Below are 20,921 nucleotides of genomic sequence, written 5' to 3' on the forward strand. Positions count from 1 at the left end.
AGTTTGAACAATGGTGCCAGCTATTCAATTACTGTTTCTCCTGGTTCTTGTCTCCTTTCATAGAATTGTTGCCTTTCTGCCATAATTGGTGGTCTGGAACTTAAATGGTTACTTAGAACTGTGCATAATTTGTTGAATGTCTTTACCTCTGGATCTTCTAGGGCCAACAAAGTCTTAAAGAGGTCTAATATTTTGCTGCCCATTATACTGAGTAAGAGGGCATGTTTGCAGTTCACTGGACCTTCCACAATATTGTGGGCTACGCAGTAGTGGTTAAACTGTTCCACGTACCTATCCCAACTTTCCCTTCACCATCTTGGCGTACTTACATCTTGATCTTTTGGTGGGAACTTGTTGGGGTTGTTAGGTAGTTGTTTTTTTACATTTCTTCTGTTGTTTTCCTTCTCATAATTGGTGCATGGAATATGTGTAGGGTTCGAATCCCATCCTCATTGCCACTGTTGTATATGCACTCATAAAATTGAGATTTTGCTTTACTTCTTTTAGACTAACCTGTCTGCTAACACACAGGGTTTTATATATACACACATATATATATATTTCTTTCTTATTATTTATTTATTTAAGGAAGGCTTATACCCAACATTTGTGTAAATTTAACTTGAAATGTGAAAATTGACTGAATTTATCAAAAATGGTTAATGTGCTTGTTATAAAAATTTCAGGATTTGAAATAAAGACCAATAAATCATCCGCATTAAGTGATTCTTTATGTTCAATTTCTTCTTGAATTATCCTATTAAATTCTCTACACTATCAAAGAGCAACAGCTAATGGTTCCAATACTATATTAAAAAGCAAAGCACTTAAAAGGACAACCCTGCTTTTCTCCCCTATTGAGATTAAACATAACCGATTGCTGTAAATTAGAGTGATCGATGCTTTAAGAATTGAATATAGTAATTTAATCCATTTAATAACATCTAGACCAAAATTAAGTTTACCAATGCAGCAAATAAATACTCCCATTCAACTCAATCAAATGCTTTATCAGCATCTAATGATAGAATACATTCAATTGATGGAAATAGAAGCCATATATAAAATATTCAGTTGTCAATGAATATTATAATAAGAATTTTTTTTTTTTTTTTTATAAAACCTGTTTGGTCTGAATGGTTGGTAATTTTTTTCAAATCTATGTTCTAACATTTTTGATAAAATCTTCATATCAATATTAAGTAACAGTATAGGTTTACAAGAAATATATTCTGTTGACTTCTATCAGGAAGATTACTTTGAAATGGTTATATTCATTTATGCAGCTACTTGCCCTCAACAAGTTTTTGGCATTTGAAGAGTGAAAATAACTTTCGACATTGTTTTTGAAATAATAATCCTACCTGTTCAATCATAATAACATGCTTAATGTGTTCAGAATTGAGGAATCGAACTCTAGAAATAAGATTAAATTCATGCATGTTTGCATTCCTAATTAAGTTTGAAACTTGGCATAATTCTGCAGAATAATTAAATAAAAAGTAATGTTATGATGCTGTGGAAACACTTTTCCCTCATTCTACCATTGAATCCAATTACAAAAACAGTGTACAACTGCAATAAACGTTTCCTAAATTTGTGTTTGAAAGGTACACCAAAAAAAATTGTTGGACAACAATTCCTTGTCATTGAGTCAAACACTTAGATGGGACCTACATATTGAGTACTGTATAACAGTATCAGAGCAAGCCTACATTTTGTTTATGGGGGGAAAAAAAATGTACAGTGAATGAAATAAATTTTTGGATTTCTCATTACCATCCAATTTTTTTTATTAGTTTTTTTCTTTTAAAAATACTTTTTTAGACATTTCCCTGGATGAGTTTTTTTTATTTCATACTTTTCTTTTTCTTAAGGTTTTAAATATCCCCTTCACAGGTCCATTAAATATGAAGAAACACCTCTCAGTAGACTATTGACAAAAATGTTCCACATACAGTTATAATGTAATCGCTTTGTTTCCTGGGATCAGCTCATAACGATAGCGGTTCTTCCAAGAGATATATTGCCTGTGCATTGCATACACACATTTAAATGTAGAATGTATCTGTTTAATTACTGTTTGAATAAGGCAGCAGATAAAATAGACAAAGCCAATATTCACACCAGCATGGTTATTTGGATCAAATTCAGCACTGTCTATAAGGACTCTCTGTATGTTTTCCTTGTGACGTGTTTAGGTTTTCCCTGGGTGCTTTAGTTTCTTTAAATCTCCAAAAATGAATAGGGTTGGTAAGTCATTTGGATGTAATTGGGCAGCACAGTTTTCATAGTTTGGCATCAGCTTTTTCCATGTTGTAAATGTTTTATTTTTCATTTCATAATTGCTGTGAATTTTTGTGGTTTATTATATAGCAAAATCATAGTGTGGTAGAGATATTCATGGCATTAATAAGTGATGTTATTTTGCTGAAACCAAAACCTGAGGTTCTAAACCTACAAATATTTGTTTCTACAAAGTTTTAACTAGAGTCAACAGTTGTTCAATTTTTTTTTAATATACAGGAACTGATTTCCATCCTTTGGTTTACACATCTTTGGGTCAGCAAAATAGCATATCTGATTCAAGAGGGTAAAATTGAGGGTAAATATGAAATTGGGAAGAGCCAGCAAGACTCCTTTGTGTTATTTTGCCTCTAGTTATTTAATTTTAATCCCCTTTATGAATTCAACAGTTCTGTTAATTAAATGCAATTCCTTAGAAATTATATCCTTCTAACATGTGAGAATGAAATGGACAAGACAGGAAAAAGGCTACAGAGATTTGTAAACTCAGCCAGCACCATCATGGGTATTCATCTTCATTCCATTAAATACATCTTTAAGAGGCAGTGCCTCAAGAAAGCAACCTCTATCATCAAGGACCCTCACCACCCAGGCTATGCTCTTTTCTCACTGCTACCATCAGGAAGGAGGTACAGGAGCCCGAAGATGTACACCAATGTTACAAAAACAGCTTCCTCCACTCTGCCATCAGATTTCAGAATGGACAATGAACCTATAGTCACTAACTCATTTTGTTTTCACTTTTTCGCACTGATTATTTATTTTTTAAATTTTATATTTATGCGAATTATAACTTATAGCAATTTTGCACTTGTAATGCACAATAATGCTGCAGCAAACCAACAAATTTCATGTCACATATTCATGACAATAAATCTGATTTTAAAATGACATCAAATTATATATTTGTTGTGCACACAGTGCAAAATTTGCTCTCCAACATTTTCTGAATCTTGTGTTGAATGGCAGGCACGACTGGATGAACAAAGAGATTTAGATGCTTTCAACTTTGATATAACCAACTCAAATACCGGCCAAAACAAATTTAAGGGAAACATCTGATTTTTATTATTTATGCACATTACTATGCAGACATTCAGTTTTTTTTTAAATCTTTAATAAATTCAAAAAGCTACTCACCCTACATCTGTTTAGATTTACCCTTCATTGTTCCTAAAATTCAAAGTATTTTTCTTTTGTCTGGGAAAAGTCAAAGCAACTGTTCCATATCCAAAACTTCAGACTCCTGCAGTCTGCTCTGCTGTTAGTAAAGATGTTTTTTTTAAACTAAATGTGCTTTGCTTTAAATGATTGATGTCCTGTTACACATCATCTGACCTCCTCTCATGTGATGTGTGTTCTTCATTCAGTTCCACCTGGTCCACCAGGGGGTGTGGTAGTGGAGGAGATTACAGATACCACAGCTCAACTCTCTTGGAGCCCTGGAATTGACAACCACAGCCCAATCTCAATGTATACTGTTCAGGCAAGAACTCCCTTTTCAGTGGGTTGGCAAGCTCTCAAAACAGGTAACATGCTGTAGTTAAATACAAGAAAAAAGATTAAAATTTGTTTTTATCTGGTATTGCATGTTTGCCAATGGCATTGGACCTTTTTATTTTAAATATACAATGTGAAAAATTTTGACCATTATTATGTGATAAATTATTTGAATTGTTTTTGTATTATGTCCATCATTTGTACTTTAGAGTTCATTTTCAGTTTTGGCCATGTTACTTGGCAGCTGTGTATTATCTTACCATTGAGTCTTTACTTTTTATGAGGAATTTATTTTCCTATGGCCACACCTAACTTTATATCCCCTGGTTTAAATCACAAAAAACAGCATTCCAGAGGCAGATAGGAGTACATCACATTATAACAGATGGCACCAAGTATGCACATATAAACAGAGCACCATTGCTGCAGGATTTTTTTAAATAAAGTGGATTCATCACGCAAGTTCTGAGAGTGATTCCATCAATTTACTGGATTATAAAAATGTTCATTTTTTTCTGTTATAGAACTTTTCAGTAATAATTACAAAAAAGGTTTCCCTTTTCCAGTTTTGAAAATTAATTTGTGGATCCTCCATGAAAGGATGTAATATTATGTGCTCAAATTGACAGCTCATGCTTCCCTTTGCAGTTCCTGAGATCATTGGTGGTGATGCTGTAACAGCAACTGTGATTGACTTAAGTCCCTGGGTGGAATATGAATTTCGAGTTGTTGCGAGCAATAGTATTGGTATTGGTGAACCAAGTTTACCATCTGAAAAATCAAGAACAGAAGAAGCCCGTAAGTAATGCGAAATATACTTTGAGCATGTCTTCAAATTCAAAAATGTACAATTGTTGCCAAAATTGACCAGATGTCTTCTCTAAGATCCAGTCAGCGACATCCGTGGAACTTTCGTAAATGGCCTTTAAATATATTTTTGACCATTGTTATCAAATATAATCCTGGGAAATCATTCTGATGCTTTAGTCTTCCTTCTAAAACTTATGAAATACTGAAAAATTTGATCAGATGCTTTAGGAAATGGTTTTTTAATGATCCATATATTGTGAGAATGGGTCCTATTTCAAATCGCAATTTGTTAACTTTTTCCCAAAAGTGGAAAATTAGTATTTTTTAAAATGATTTTTATTGTTGTTAGTTATTTTGATGTATGGTCATTTTACAAAATTATTACTTTGTTTTACATGGGTAATTAATAACTATGGACGTTTACCAATAAGTATATATTTTTAAGGTTTGTGTTGGTTAAAAGTCAAGTTAATTAGGTACTATTAGAGATTTCAATTTAATTAAAATTTAATCCTTAACGTCTAACAAAATACATATTGTACAATTCAAGACTTCACACAGTAGTCAACCCACTTAAATTTATAAGGACTATGAATAGAAATCTGTCAGAAGATTTTCTGATTGCAGGCACAGGAGGGTAGTCTGGAGTAGTAGATACAGTTAACCATATAACTATTTACGGAGCAGAAACAGGCCATGTTGGCCTTTCGAGTCTGCACCGGTTCACTGATTTTGTGCGCCCTCTTCAGGCATTGGTGATTTTAAGTGTAGTGTATCTTTGAGAATTTTAACATCTAGCCATAGTTCACGTTCATGTTTAAATTTATCATCATCTGACTATACATATGCAATGAGACAAAACAGCATTTCTCTGTACCATCATACACATGTATACATAGACAATACCAGGCACATAAAATGGATAAAGATACAATTTAAAACAAATAATCATCAATAACAAATATATTTTGGCACTTGTGGATTGAACTTCTGCTTCATCTAATAAATGCACAATGAAATATAGTCACAACAAAAAAGGAAAATCTTTCAATACCAATTACTCATAAATATTCAAAACGAAAGCATGTTTTTCCATTGAATATCATTTGTCTCCATGAATTGGTATCGCACTTCCTTTGGCCTCAGAATATTACCAAAAGGCAATGTAGTGTTTGACCTACTTTTGAGGATGGTGATCCAACCTGAATGTGGACAGGAATTGGGCAGATGTGAAATTAAAGATCAGGAGCACATTCCTTTCTTCATTATTACTGATATTAACTTTCAGTGCACAGTTTGATAATTATATGTGAAGGCCACTCAGTTCAGCTTCAATATTCAATACTAACTGATGATTAAGTTGGGAAATGGTGCTTTATCCCCAGACAAAGCAGTGTTATAGCTCATGCTTCAGTCCAGCCTGGGATGCCATAAGTAAATAGAGTTCAGCAAACAGAAGAACTTCTCAGTACATGCTCGTTTCTAGATTCTGGCCTCTCAAGAGAGGCTAGAATCATTCCATACCTTTATTTAGAAGCCGTTCAAAGTCCAACTAGCAGCAAGAAAAGATTGGCTATTCTCATCCCTCTTTGTGCCATTCCAAGAGGTCAGAAGCCAAGATGGGGCATGGGGAGGTGGAAATGTATGATCAGCATTTAGATGATCTCATGGTGACTATCTGATGAGCTGTAAATAAGATCACTAGAATTTCACTGTATTAAAACTAAGGTATTGAAAAGTAATTTGAAAACATTGACATAAATTGTAGATAATCTTTTGATGGTCTGCTGTGGTATGCCATTGGCTAAGCTTTCTCTTTTATATAAAAGCTTCAAGATAAAATTATTTCCCTTTAACTGGTTTAAACATTGATCTAACTTCGCACCAAGATGCTGAGAAACAATTTATTCAATAATTGAAGGATGTAAGGAAAGAATAACATTAGTAGAAAAGGCCAGATGCAGTGAATGACTGAAAGTAGGATGAACAATTGCATCTGAAGTCTTGATCTTAGAAAAAATGTAATTATTTATGGAAGTAATTGTATAATGAAATGATGCAGACTTTCTCCAGCATTTTTGTGGAAACTATAATCACAACCTCTGCAGACGTTCTTGTTCAACTTGAACTAATTGTATTCACTTTTTGTGTATTTTAAACATGTGACTAGGTGAATATTAGGAGTGTCTTGTGGATTCAAAATCCATCTAGCCCTTAATAAGATAATGAAGCTTGGTTAGCCTGGGATCATTTCCTCCAAAATGATTATATTATATTGTTGAAATTTTGCCAAAATAACATCTGCAGTTGACAAGCTTTTTTCAGTCCTGAGAAATTGTTGAAAGTGATACCAGTAGCTTTTTGCTTGATACACTTTCACCTGAGAGTTTACAGGATTGCCTGTCATCACTATCAATGTAAAAATTCACCTCCACTTAAGGTGACAAATAATTACTGCTGGTACTTTTCAGCAGTGAAGCTTTCTGCAAAGGGAAAGATGGTTTTTTTTAGCAGGCAGACTTGCTTCCCATAATATTTCAGTTTAAGTAATTGCTTTTGCAACAGCCATCAAACCTGATGCTGCACTACAATTTGCAGACAGCGATCCATCAGAGTTTCTGGCTTGATTTTTACTCGTCACCCTTCTGTGATGATAATGCTCCATATTATCTTATACTTGGTGTATCTTTGATCTGGTCCTGTGCAGTGGGACAGGTAAAATTAATGATCTTGCACTTAGGGGATCCTCTTGGAAAGGGTGATTTGAGTATGATTGAATATCCAAGATAAATAGAGAGTGAAAGAATAAAACCAAGGTATTGTACCTAAACAATGGGATGAGGGAGGAGTTGCCTTGTGTAGACAGGGAACATGGGCTGTATGGTGAGACAGGTGAGGAACAGTGGAAGACATTCAAAGAGATTTTTCACTGTGTTTAACAGAAGTATATTCTAGTTAAAACAAAGACTTTAGGGGAAAGGGGTACCAGGTATGAAGGATATAAAGGAAGGTATCAAATTAAAAGCTCATACATTCAAAGTGGCAAAGAGTAGTGGGAAAATGGAAGAATGGAAAAACTTTAAAAAGCACATTGTCACATTTGTGACCCGAAATGTGAAGTTAATAAAACATCAAACACAAGTTTTATCAGGTAAACTTCTCAGTGTCTTTATTCTCCTGTTTCCTTTGTTCTCCTGCTTGTGCTCTTATCTCTCTCTCAAACCACGTGACTTCGGTACATCTCATACATATTCATTATCATGACATCCCTCCTTTAATCAGAAATAAACTTACCTTCACTTACCAATATCCATCGGAAACATACAAACATGGTAACTAATGGTAATACTATAACTCAACTACATAAAATCTACTTCCTACAGCACTCATACATGCACTTTATGATAGAAGATTAAATACTGTCCCAAAGTTCTTATTAAAACTATGGCACAAAGTCTTCGTACCGTTTGGGTGCTTTCCGGTTTCGTTTCGGCCTGCCTGCGATATTGTCGTCGCTTCTCGGTTGTTCACTCTCGGCGTCGGAAATACTGCTCGCCACGGCTTCGGGTGTTTCTGGCGCTCTAGTCACTTCATCAGGAGTGCTGGTAACTGCCTCTGGAACATCATCAGGTCTCTCAGTTTCAGCATCTCATATTGACCTTTCAACCTCTTCGCTCGATGTATCTCTTGACTGGTACCTTTTTACACGTGATACATTTCTCTTATACAGGACTCCAGTCGGAGACTTGACTCTCACCATACTACCACTTCTGGATACGACAGTATAGGGTTGATGGTAATGAGGTGTGTCTAGCTTACCACCAGTTTCATGCCTCACTAGAACATTATCTCCTGGCATGATGTCTGACTACTTGCCTCCACGTTTCGAATCTGTGTACAGCTTTGCTGCACATTTCTTTTCAGCATCGTGGTCCCTCATCTCCTGGTCATCTCAGATTTCCTTTATTTCTGGCATTTTTGTGCGGATTTTTCTCCCAAAAAATGCTTCTGCAGGACTTTTTCCAGTGGTTGCATGAGGCGTTGCTCGCTAGACAGCCACATAAGATAGCAATGCTTCTCGCCAATTTTGTCCTTCTGCGTGTGCAATCCTCAATCGTTTTTCAATGGATTGATTTTGTCTCTCTACTTCTCCATTGGCTTGCGGCCATTTCGGAGTTACTTTATGATGGTGGATACCTGTGGTCCTCATGTATTCTGCAAATGTCTCTGAAGTGAATTGTGGACCATTGTCAGAGTATAATGTAACAGGTAATCCATATCTTGCGAATATCTCTGTTAACGCTTGTATTATTTTTTCAGTGGTTGTGGACTTCAACACCACGTACTCATAGTATCTGCTGTAGTAATCTATCACTACCATAATTGATTCACCCGTCGGTAAAGATCCAAGAAAATCAACAGCTACGTCGATCCATGGTCCTGTCAGGAGTTGCGTACTCCGGATCGGTTCTGGCGGATTACTCCTACTTGTGATTTGACATCCATGACAAGTTTTAACAAATTTCTCTGCGTCTTTATCACAACCTGGCCACCATACCTTGGTCCTGAGGTTTTGCTTGGTACCAACAATACCTAGGTGTCCTTCATGCGCTAAGGATACGATCTTCGGTCTCGATCTTTGCGGTATCACCAATCTGCAACCTCTTATTACACACTGTCCAATGCAACAAAGTTAGTCTCTAATGGGAATGTAAGCCTTGTGAGTACACTTGTCCCATTGTCCACTGTGTATGCATTCTCTTACTTCCATGAGTTCTGGATCACGTTCGGATTCTCTCTCGACCTCCTTCGTAGTCACAGCTTTCGGTGTCGACTGAATAGCTACGAAGTGTACAAAGCTCTCTGTTTCAGTTCCCAATTCTGACTTGGATTGTGGACCACCATCCTTCACCAATCTGGAAGGCGGATCTGCAATGTTTGCTTTCCCTGCAATGTGGATTACTTTATATTTGTAGGTTTGTAGTCTGAGTACCCATCTCTCTATTCTGGCACATGGTTTGGATCTAGGTGCATAGATCACCTCTAATGGCTTATGATCTGTGATGAGTTCAAATTCAATGCCATATAAATATGCATGGAACCTCTCACAGGCCCATACAAGTCCGAGTGCTTCTTTCTCTGTCTGAGAGTATCTTCTTTCCACATCTGATAACGATCTGCTGGCATAGGCAATGATTCTTGGTCCTCCATCATGCATCTGGTCCAACACGGCTCCTAAACCAATCGGGCTGGCATCCGCTATGACTTTGGTTGATGCCGCTGGATCGTAATATCCAAGAGTTTTTGCATCTGTCAGGCTTTGCTTCAGCGCTGTGAACGCTTTCTTCTGCTCAGATCCAAAATGAAATGGTACACCTTTCCTGGTTAGTTTCCTTAGTGGTTCTGCCACTGTAGCAAAATTAGGAATGAACTTTGCACAAAAATTGAACAATCCCAGGAAACTTCTCACCTCTGTTGCATTCTGAGGTGCACGTGCCTCTGCAATAGCTTTCACCTTGGCCTCTGCAGGGTTTAGTCCTTCCCGTGTAAGTCTGTGTCCCATGAAGTCCATTTCTGACACACCAAACTGGCACTTGTTTCCATTCACGGTAAGGCCTGCCTCCTGTAGTCTAGATAGTACACACCTCAACCGTTTGTCATGCTCTTACTTCGTTGGTGCATGGACTATGATGTCGTCAGAAATGTTGGCAACTCCAGGAATGCCTTGAATCACTCGATGGATTTCATACTGGTAGATCTCCGAAGCTGCATTAATTCCAAATGATAGTCTCTTGTAACGATACAATCCACAGTGAGTCACAAATGTTGTTACATCTCGGGAACCTGGATCCAGCTCTAATTGATGATAGCCCCATTTCAGATCAATTTTTGAGAATACCTTGCTGGTAGTTAGTTCTTGAAGTATTTCCTCCACTGTTGGTATAGGGTGTCGTTCTCTAATTATAGCTTCATTGGCCATTCTCATGTCAACACATAGTCTTATGTCACCCTTTGGTTTGGGCACAATCACTACGGGACTGACCCATTGTGTCGAATGTTCCACCGGTTTAATAATGTCTTGTTCGATCAATTCTTTAATTTTGGCTTCGACTTTCCCACGAAGTCCAAACGGAGTTCGGCGCATTGGTTGTGCCTTAGGTTTGACTGTTTCATCTACCGCTAGCTTCAATTGTCAACCTTTCAGCTTTCCTACTCCTTGGAAGACTGCGGGGAATTCTTGCTTCATACCCTCGTATGACTGAATTGAATTGACACAAGCTCCAATATGAAGTTTTGTCAGGTCTTGCACTGTGCTTCTACTCAGCAATGGTTCTCCCCTCTCTTCTATGACCATAAACTCTGCTTCGGTGTGCTTATCTCCAGCTTCAACAGTTGCAGTAAAACATCCAATGGTCTGCAATGGCTTGGTTGCTGTGTATGGATACAGTTTCTTGGAACACTTCTTTGAGGTACAGATGATCTTTTTCCTTTTCAACTTCTCCAATAAATGTCGATCAATCACATTACTGTCACTGCCTGAGTCTACAATGACCTGCACTGACACTCCACCAATGATCACTGGGACCTTCTCATGATGTACATCATTCAATGTAAATTGGTAACAACTCTGTTCCTCCTGGGTATCATCATCGTCACCGTCTATCTGGCGAATGGTATCTTTCTTTCCAGGATACTTTCCTTTCCCCCAGGCTTTGCCTTTGAAAGTTGTATTCTTCCTCTTCTGGTCTGCATTGGACTTGCTTTTCCACTTCTTTGCAAAGTGGTCCTTACCTCCACACTTTCTGCAAACTTTGCCTTTGGCCGGGCAATATGGGTCTTTTCCAAAGTGACCTCGGTTTCCACGTCGATAACACTCCACGTCCTGTGTCGACGTATATCTTGGCTGGTTATGGCGATGTGAGAGCCTCTTAATTTGCTGGCTTGAGTTGTCTTTCAGGGTCATGGTATGAAATTGCCCTTCAACAGCCTCTAATGCAGCAGCAATGGTTAAAGCATCAGTGAGTTCCAACTCACTCCCTCTTTCCAGTAGACGTCTTCTGAGTTTATCTGATCTGCAGTGCTGTACGACTTGATCCAATAATTGGTTGTTCAAATCTGCTGGCATGTAATTGCATCCAACAGCTAGCTGGCGTAGTCTCGTCACGTACTGAGCAATTGTCTGGCCATCTTCTTGTCTCGTTCTCCGAAACAAATGGCGTTGAAATGTAACATTCGGTGTCACTACATAGTGTGCATTTAATGCATCTACCGCTTTCGGGTACTCATCCTTTCTTCCAGTATTCAAAAGTGTCTTAAACGTTTCACGAACTGAGGGACCAGCAGTGAAAAGAAGTAATGCCCTCCTCTGCGCTTTTTGTTCAACCGTACCGGTATCCAGAAATAGGCCACGACTGTCGGTGTAGGATTCAAATTCTTCCAGCCATGCCTTCCACTTCACACTTACAGTGCTTGCATCACCCGTTGGGTCAAAATGAGCAATTCCACTATGTGTAAGAAAGTCACCGTCTGCACCAGCCATGAGGAAATATTCCAGCCCCAAAAGTACTGAGTCAAAGAGAAAATTCTTATTACCTTGAAGTTGTCTGTAATCCTCTGTAATCTTCTTTAGTTTTTAATTTTCTTCAAGCTTCTTTCATCCTCGTCGCCAATGTCACATTTGTGGCCCGAAATGTGAAGTTAATAAAACATCAAACATAAGTTTTATCAGGTAAACTTCTCAGTGTCTTTATTCTCCAGTTTCCTTTGTTCTCCTGCTTGTGCTCTTATCTCTCTCTCATACCACGTGACTTCTGGTACATCTCATACATATTCATTATCATGACACACATAACCAGCAAAAGTGAAAGGAAAGGTAGATAATTAAATTAAGCTTGCAAAAAATATAACAACAGATCATAAGTTTTTTTGTAATTATAACAGAAAAGAGTAAATGTGGGTGCCTTGAAAGATGTGAAGGGGAAATTAAAATTGGGTAGTGCAAAAATGTCTGAAGCATTAAGCAATTGTCAGTGGAGGACCCCTGTAACATGCCAAAGAGCAATATGAAGAATACAATGGGAGGTTGATGTCAGTAAAGAAGTAGTGCTGAGGAAACTAGTGAATCCAAATGTAGAAAAGTTCCCTGGTCTTGATGGAATGAATTCAAGGGAATTGAAAGAAATGATAGAAGTCATAGTGACATTTGTGGCTATTTACTAAAATACTCTACAAGAGAGCAAATGTCATTCCACAATATATAAAAAAAAATGTGAAAGGCAGGTAAGCATAGGCCAGTTTGCTTAACATCTGTAGTCAGGAAAGTGTTGAAACTATCATTTAAAAAGAAATAGTGAGACACCTGGATAGAAATTATTCATTCAGGCAGACGCAGCACGGATGCAGAAAGGGCAGGCATTAAATTTAGGCATACAGCATGATAACAGGTCCTTTCAGCCCACAAGCCCGTGCGGCTCAACCCCATATGTTTTGGAGGATGGGAGGAAATTGGTGGAAACCCACAGGGAGAATGTATAAACTCCTTACAGACAGCTCAGGATTCAAGCCCTTGTCCCGGTCACTGACACTGTAACAGCATTGCGCTAACTGCTGTACTAACTGTGCTGCCAAAATTTGGCAAACTTACTGCACTTTTTTGAGGGTACAACATGCCCAATGCATTGAGGGAAACAGGTGTATGTTGTACACTTGGATTTCCAGAATTTGTTCAGTCTGGTGCCACAGAAAGTGGGAATTCATCAGATAGGGATTCATGAAGTTGTGGGTAAAGACTTAGCATAAAAAAGGATTGATTAACCAGTACAAGGCAGAGAGTTAAGATGAAGGTTTTTTTCTCTGGATGGCAATCAGTGGTAAGTAGAGTGCCAAAGAAGTTGTGCTGGGCCTACGACTCTTCAAAATGTACAAGAATGATAGGAAGAAGGGACTGAATGTTGGGAATTTAAGTTCACTGATGAAACTAAATTATGTGGAAATGAAAATTGATCAGAGGATGTAGAGTCTGAGGATATAGATAGGTTAAGGGTCTGGAAGATGGAGTACAAATTATTGGTAAATGTGGGATCATCCACTTGGAAGGAAAATAGTCAATCAGAATATTATTATTTAAGTGGTAAAATATTGCAACATGTTCTTATGCAAAGGATTTTGGAGTGTTTTGCAGGCTACTTTGCAGGTGCAACAGGTAATCAAAAAGGCAAATGTAATGTTGGCCCATGTAAGGATGGCACAGTTAGCAGAGTGATTAGAGCAACACCTTTACAGTACCAGCAATCGGGAAAGGGGTTCGAATCCTGCCTTGTCTTTTAAGGAGTTTATACATTATCCCCATGTCTGTGTGGGTTTTTCCCAGGGGCTCTGGTTTCCACCCAATGTTCAAAACTTCTCAGGGGTGTAGTTTAATTGAAGGTAAATTAGGCAGCATGGACTCATGAGATGGCCTGTTACTTTGCTGTATGTCAAAATGTAAACATTTTTAAAAGTTCTAGAGGGATTGAATTGAAGATCAGGGAGGTTCAACTGCAATTGTAGAGGGTACACGAGACCATACCTGTTTGTAGTTCCATCTCTTCACTGGAGAAAGGAAATTTTGGTTTTGTAGACAGCTCAAAGGAGGTTCACCAGGTTGATTCCAGAGTTGAGGGGATTAGATTATAAGGAGAAATTGAGATGCCAAAGACTATACTTGCTGGAATTCAGAAGACTAAGAGGGAATATTATTGAGAAAAAAAAACAGTTATAAAAGGGATAGACACTAGTAAGTAAGACTAGAATTACGGGACAAGCATTGAGATTTGAGAAGTAGATTTAGGACACAGATTTTCCCAGAGAGTAGTGAATATGTGGAATTATCTCCCCAAGGAAGCAGTAGAGTATACCTTATTATTTCCATTGTTGGGGAATTAAGAGTTATGGGGAAAAGGCACAGATGGAACTAGAAATGAGACCTTTTAACCATTGATGAGATTTGAGGATGATGCTAACTTGCATTTAGGTTAACGTATTAACAATTATGAATGAGGTGAATGTGAAGAAAATTAGTGAATTCAAAATTGAGGTCTTTAAATTGTTATTGGTAAATCTAATCAGAATACATCTCAACTCAGTGGGTTAAGATATGGAGTTTGCTTTTTGAGAAATGATTGACACAACTGGCATTTTTCAATGATGCAACTTGGTATACAAATTACAACAGGGCTGTTGATTTGGACTTTAAAAAACCATTTGACAAGATCCCACTTGGAAGTCGAATACAAAACGTTCGAGCCCAGGAGATCCAAGGCATATTTGCAAATTGGATCCAAAATTAGTTTGGTAATTGGAGCCAGAGGAGAATGATAGGTGGTGTCTTGTTATCAGAAGATTATGACTTCTGGTATGTCTCGGGGATGTGTACTGGCCCTTTAATGTTCGTTGGCAGTTCAAATGTAAAGGTTGATTTTTAGGTTTCTTGATGATGTGAAAATTGGTGTTAACAATCAATCTGATGGAAGAACTCAATGAATCGAGTTGATCCATATTCCAGCATCTCCAGTGTCCTGTGCGCCACCTGAAAATTACCAGTGTTATAGATATTGAGGAGGATGGAGGGGATCTGAAAGAAACATAAAATTATGAAAGGAATGGATAAGATCGAAGCAAGAAAAATGTTTCCACTGGGCAGGTGAGATGAGCACCAAGAGACATAGCCTCAAGATTCAGGTGAGTAGATTTAGGATGGCGATGAGCAGGAGCAGCTTTTTCCCGAGAGTAGTGAATCTGTGGAATTCTCAGTAGAGGCTGCCTCATTAAATCAATTTAAGATAAAGTTAGATATATTTTTGCATAGTTGGAGAATTAAAGTTTATGGGAAAAAGGCAAGTGCTCTAACATTCAATAAGATCCACCATGATCTTATTGAATGGCAGAGCAGGCTTAATTGGCTCGATGACCTACGCCTGCTTGCATTTCTTATCTTCTTAGTTGCAGATTACAGGAAGACATTCTACAAGTAAATTGGGCAGAACAATGACAGATAGAATTTATTCCTACCTAGTGAAGAATTTTGGAAGGTCAAGCAATTGATGGACAAATACAATGAATGGTAAAGTGGGACTTTAATGTACAAGCCCAAGATCCATGAAAGTGACAGTAGACGTAGATTAGGAGGTTTCAAAAAATCATAGCAAGACTACTCACATTTATTTTCTAAAGCACAGAACATAAAGTTTAGGGGAAGACATCAGGGGTAAGGTTTTTACACAGAGAGCTGTCGGTGCCTGTAATGCCTTGTCAGGGATGGTGGTGGAGGTTGAAACGTTCGGGCGTTTAAGAGACTCTTAGGCACATGGATGAAATAAAAATAGAGGGTTATGAGGTAAGAAGGGGTTAGTATTTTTTTGGTAGGAATATGTAGATCAGCACAGCATTAAGGGCTGAAGGGCCTGTACTCTGATGTGGTTTCCTGCATACTATTTTCTATAAGAGCATGATTGTTATGGGACAGTTATGAAACCTTGATGAGTTTGCATCTTCAATGCAGAGTGCACGTTTGATCACTTCAGTGCAGGAAGGCCATGAGTAGAGTCTCATCAAAGTCAGCTTGATTCAGCCAAAAATCTGCTCAAATTAAAAGCAGGTTTAGCATGGAGGTGATGGTGCACACTGCTAGCAAACCACTCCATTTCCCATCCAAAATGTGCCAAATTAAATACTATTTTTGTTAGAACAATGAATAGTGTATTTACTGGCTATGTACAATTTCATTGAGAATATCATCATTGTTGGACAATTAACTGCAAATAATATGCCAGAATGTAGGATTGAGATTGAGAACCTGGTTTGGTGGTTCCAGAACAACAATCTTGCTCTCTATGTCATCAAGGCTAAGGAGGTTATTGTTGATTTTTGGAAGGAGAGGCCAAGGGATCACAAACCTGTCTGCATTGATGGGAAGGAGCTGAGGAAAGGCAGAAGCTTAAATTTCCCAAGAGTCTATATTTCAGAAGACCTTTCCTGGAACCAGCACATCGAGGCAACTGTGAAGAAGCAACACCCATGCCTCAATTTTCCATTGCATTTGTGGAAATTTGGCTTTTTGTCATGTGCTCTATAAAACTTCTGCAAGTGCACAGGCTGGTGATATCACAACTTGTTCTGTCAATTCAAGTGCCCAGGAATGCAGAAGAATGGAGAAGGCAGTAAACATAGACATCAATGTGAGTGCTGCCTCAAGAAAACAACTAACATCATAAAGACCCACATCACACTGATCACAACCTCTTCTCATTGCTACTTTCAGACAGAAGGTTCAAAACTTTGAAAATCAGTACTTCTTAATTCAACAACACCTTCTTTCCAATAACTATAAGACTCTTTAACCTCTCCTGGTACCCTATTCTTAGACTACACCAGCAGCTCAAAAGGACTGTGCACTGTTGCAAGTCACATTTTAACACCAGGATGACTGTGAATAGTTATTATCTCTCTTGTGTATTGATTGTCAATTTTAATTTCAATTATTTTACCAGTATAATTTTTCTTTATAAGTATGTATTCCACTGCAGCAGGTAAGAATTTTTGATGTATATGTACATTGTACAATGTGTATGACAATAAATTTATCATTAGTAACTTCCTGGAAGACTAAGGCAGGCAAAGCAAGGTCCTGGATATTCAATAAATATAGGTATTTGACAAGAACATCTTCATAAAGAAACACTATGCTGCTTGTGATCATCTTGAACACAAGAAATAGATTTGACAGAATTATCTTCCCAGCCACGGGTCTTATTCAGTTTGACAAGTTAACTGTAGCAACTATTTTCAGACTACCTTTTAGTCTATCAACAAAGCACAGCATCAAAGATATTTTCAGTTTCTACTATAATTTTAGATAATTAGAGGATGCTCTTCTGAAACAGAGACAACATCATCAATTAGTTTGGACTAAATGGTGTACTACCATTACATTCTTGCATATTCTTGATCAAGTATCACTTTTACTGTGGAATAGGAGTCTCCAAAGTGGTCGATATTGACCTCCTCTGGGTCATTAAATACCGGGGGATCAATAACATTGGGATCGGGGTGGGGGGGGTCAATTTAAAATAGTGCCTCCACACCACCCCTCCAGTCCAGCACTGGGGTGGGGGAAAGGAGGTTTACCTGCCATGAACATTCGTGCACTGCTGTCATGCTTCCTCCACATCGCGCATGTGCCAGCCTGAACACTGCCATCACATTTCCCCTTCATTGTACATGAGCCAGCCAGCCATGCATGGCTACGGACCCCTGGACGCTGCATTTATCAAGTCAGTGCCCTTTCTACCCATTAATTTGTTCTCCATTTGGGGGTGTAAGGCCTACACCCACTAATGGAGGACAAATTAACATCCGACTTAAGGTAGTGCCGGACAAAGGACAGATGGCTCAAAAGCTAGACTGTCCAGCCTAAAACTGGCCATTTGGCCAGTCAGCACCCCATCCCCCTTCCAGCTTCCCTCTGTCCAGCATCCTTCCCTGACCAGACCTTCTTCCCCCATCTCTACCGTCCAGACCTTCCACCCCAACCCCAGCAAGCATTGGGATTCCATGCCTGGGAGTCAATGTGAGACCTGAAGGGGTCAACAATCTAAGAAGTTTGAGACCCCTGCTGTATGCTTAATAAACAGCTGTAGACCTGTTACAAAGTTTAATCAGTCACAAATATTAAATTATCTCTAACAGTCGGAATGGCGAGAGGTAGCAGAATAATATAAATTGTCTGTTGTCAAGAATTACATGGGGCTTCCAGAATGGCCAGAGACTTCCTTGTCTGTGTTATCTATGGATTCCTGCAGCAGAGATAGGCAGAATAAGAAACAAGGGATGAAATGCTAATGTGAATAACTTCTATGCTATTTATTGGTACTTTTTGGCTTATTCCACTCAGGCCCCAATGGCAATGTTGTGCCCTTTAAAATGCATTTTGTTGACTATTCATTTGTTCATGTGTGAACTGATTGAGAAGTTATATGAATTGCTAAGACACTCAAGCCACCTTTATAACTAACACTGTGAGCCAAAATTCCTTTCATAGTCTTCACTGTTGAGTTGTACTTTTCTATATAGTAGAAGGGGATAGAAGGGGTCCTCCTCAGTCTTTTCTGCTCCCAGCAGAATGAAGGAAACCTATTCAGTTTTTCCTCACAAGTGAAAAATTCCATCCAAGCAGCTTTTTAGTGAAATTCCTCTCCATCATTTTCAAATACAATCACATCCATCTAATAATGGCCAGAAGTGCACACGGTACTTTTATTGTGGCCTTTTATAAAGCTGTACTATTATATCCTTGCTCTATTAAATTCTAAACCCCTGCTCACAAATGCTAATATCATGCTGCATTTTCACTGTCTCATCCACCTCTGTTGCTACCCCAGGGTCCATGGATTTGTATGCAAGTTACTTCTCTCCTTCAGTGCCGAACCATTCATTGTATATAACCTAACCTTATTGGTCTTTCCAAAGAGCATCACCTTGCACTTATCAGAATTAAATTTCATTCACCATAGTTCTGTCTATCTCACTGATCAATATTGTCCTATAATCTCAGACTATTCTCCTCACTATCAACAAATCAGTCAATTTCTGTGTCATCTGCAAACTACTCATCATTACCTCCAACATTTATATCCTTATAGTTAATGTTTATTACAAAGAATAAGGTTTTCAGCATCAATCCACATAATACATCGTTGGTCACTGCTTCCAATCACAAAAATAGCCCTTTACCATCATTTTTTGCTTCCTATTTCCTATCACCAAACAATTATTTTTTTATCTAATTTGCTAACTTTCCTTGTATCACATGGAAATCGGTCTTCAAAGTTGGAACTTGTCAAAGAACTTAGTGAAGTTTAGTATTTACTGTATTTATTATGCAATGTCAGCTATTTTGAATTAGATGTATCATTAGCAATATGATTCATGTGATGACAATACTATGTATCCAAATGTTAAACCATGGCAATAAGCATGTTTTAGAAATAGCAAATATTAATAAACATGTAATGCAGTCCTAAAAGTAATATGGGTTGTGGAATGTTGCAGAGAATAAACTATGTAATTTGTGATCATCAAATGAAACATCAGCTAGTGAGAGCATTTTGATAAATACATCAATTATGTTCCTTATTTGATATGTCCAGGTATCTTGATATCTGAATTTATTTATTCTTTTCTTTTATTTGCAGTTCCTGAAGTAGGTCCAGCTAATGTAAGTGGGGGAGGTGGCAGTCGATCAGAACTGGTAATAACTTGGGAGGTAAGCTGAAAGTGTCATGGAACAGAAACAAAGAACATAGAATATTACAGCACAGCACAAGCCCTTCGGCCGATGATATTTTGTCGACCAAAGTAAACCTACTCCACAATCTAATCCTTCCCTACCTCACACCCATCACCCTCTATTTTTTTCTTACATCTCTGTGCCTATCTAAGTATTTGAATATTACCTTTGTACAAGCCTCTACCACCATCCCCAAAAATACATTCCACGTACCCACCACTTTCTGTGATTTTTTTTTTTTTTTTTAAACTTACCTCTGTCATCTCCCCTAAACTTTCCTCCACTCACCTTAAACATATGACCTCAAGTATTTGCTATTGTCCCCCTTGGAAAAAGGTGCTAGCTGTCTACCCTTTCTAAGCCCATCATAATCTTATATACAGTAAAACCTAAGGTATCCAGAATTCAAGCAACCAGAAAAGAAAATCAAGGAAAATAAATATAAAACATTAAAATAAATAAGAATAAAATAATAGGTAAAAATATGTAAGTTTAAAATTGTAAAAAAAGTAAATATTCTCTGACGTAACACATAAAACTTTGGTGAAGAAAGCAAATATTTCAGCCAGCGAGTGCTTTGGTCGTGCTTTGCTCATAACAGTTGTTTGAATAAAATTATGTGAAAGACCAGTGTGTCGCCCACGATGAAGAGCCGGTTGATGTCGCTCGCCATTGGAATGACTCTCTTAAAGTGTCTCCTTATCCCTGCTTAGTAAGAGTCACACCAGTTGAAGCTTTATCTGTAAAGTTGGAGGAGGTGAGGGGAGGAGTTCATTATCTATAATCTTATTGTTTGTCTTTCGGGTGACTTAGTGGAGGGGAAGAAACCTGCAAATGCAATGATGCTTAAATGTTTTCAAAGAATGTGACTGAAAATAAAGTAAAATATTTTAAGGTTTGTAGAGCTCGTCGAAAGAACCAAAGACTTGTTGATCCAAACCAAGGCTTTTATTAGCAAAAGACCGGAGCTCTTCACAGG

General features: G+C 37.9%; 1 protein-coding gene across 36 annotated transcripts in view; it reads left to right on the forward strand.

The window, feature by feature from the left end:
• LOC138763207 (contactin-4-like) overlaps positions 1–20,921 on the forward strand; it is a 2,221,540-nt gene that overhangs the window by 2,086,081 nt on the left and 114,538 nt on the right. For all 36 annotated transcript variants that reach the window (XR_011357395.1, XR_011357394.1, XR_011357396.1 and 33 more), the window contains 3 exons: positions 3,678–3,836; positions 4,456–4,605; positions 19,848–19,918. Coding sequence is in view for 33 of the 36 variants with exons in the window: in XM_069936987.1 (XP_069793088.1) it covers positions 3,678–3,836; positions 4,456–4,605; positions 19,848–19,918 (380 nt within the window). In the remaining 3 variants the exon portion in view is untranslated. The remainder of the gene's footprint in view (positions 1–3,677; positions 3,837–4,455; positions 4,606–19,847; positions 19,919–20,921) is intronic.

This window comes from Narcine bancroftii, chromosome 5 (genome assembly GCF_036971445.1).
Source record: "Narcine bancroftii isolate sNarBan1 chromosome 5, sNarBan1.hap1, whole genome shotgun sequence".
Taxonomy (NCBI): domain Eukaryota; kingdom Metazoa; phylum Chordata; class Chondrichthyes; order Torpediniformes; family Narcinidae; genus Narcine; species Narcine bancroftii.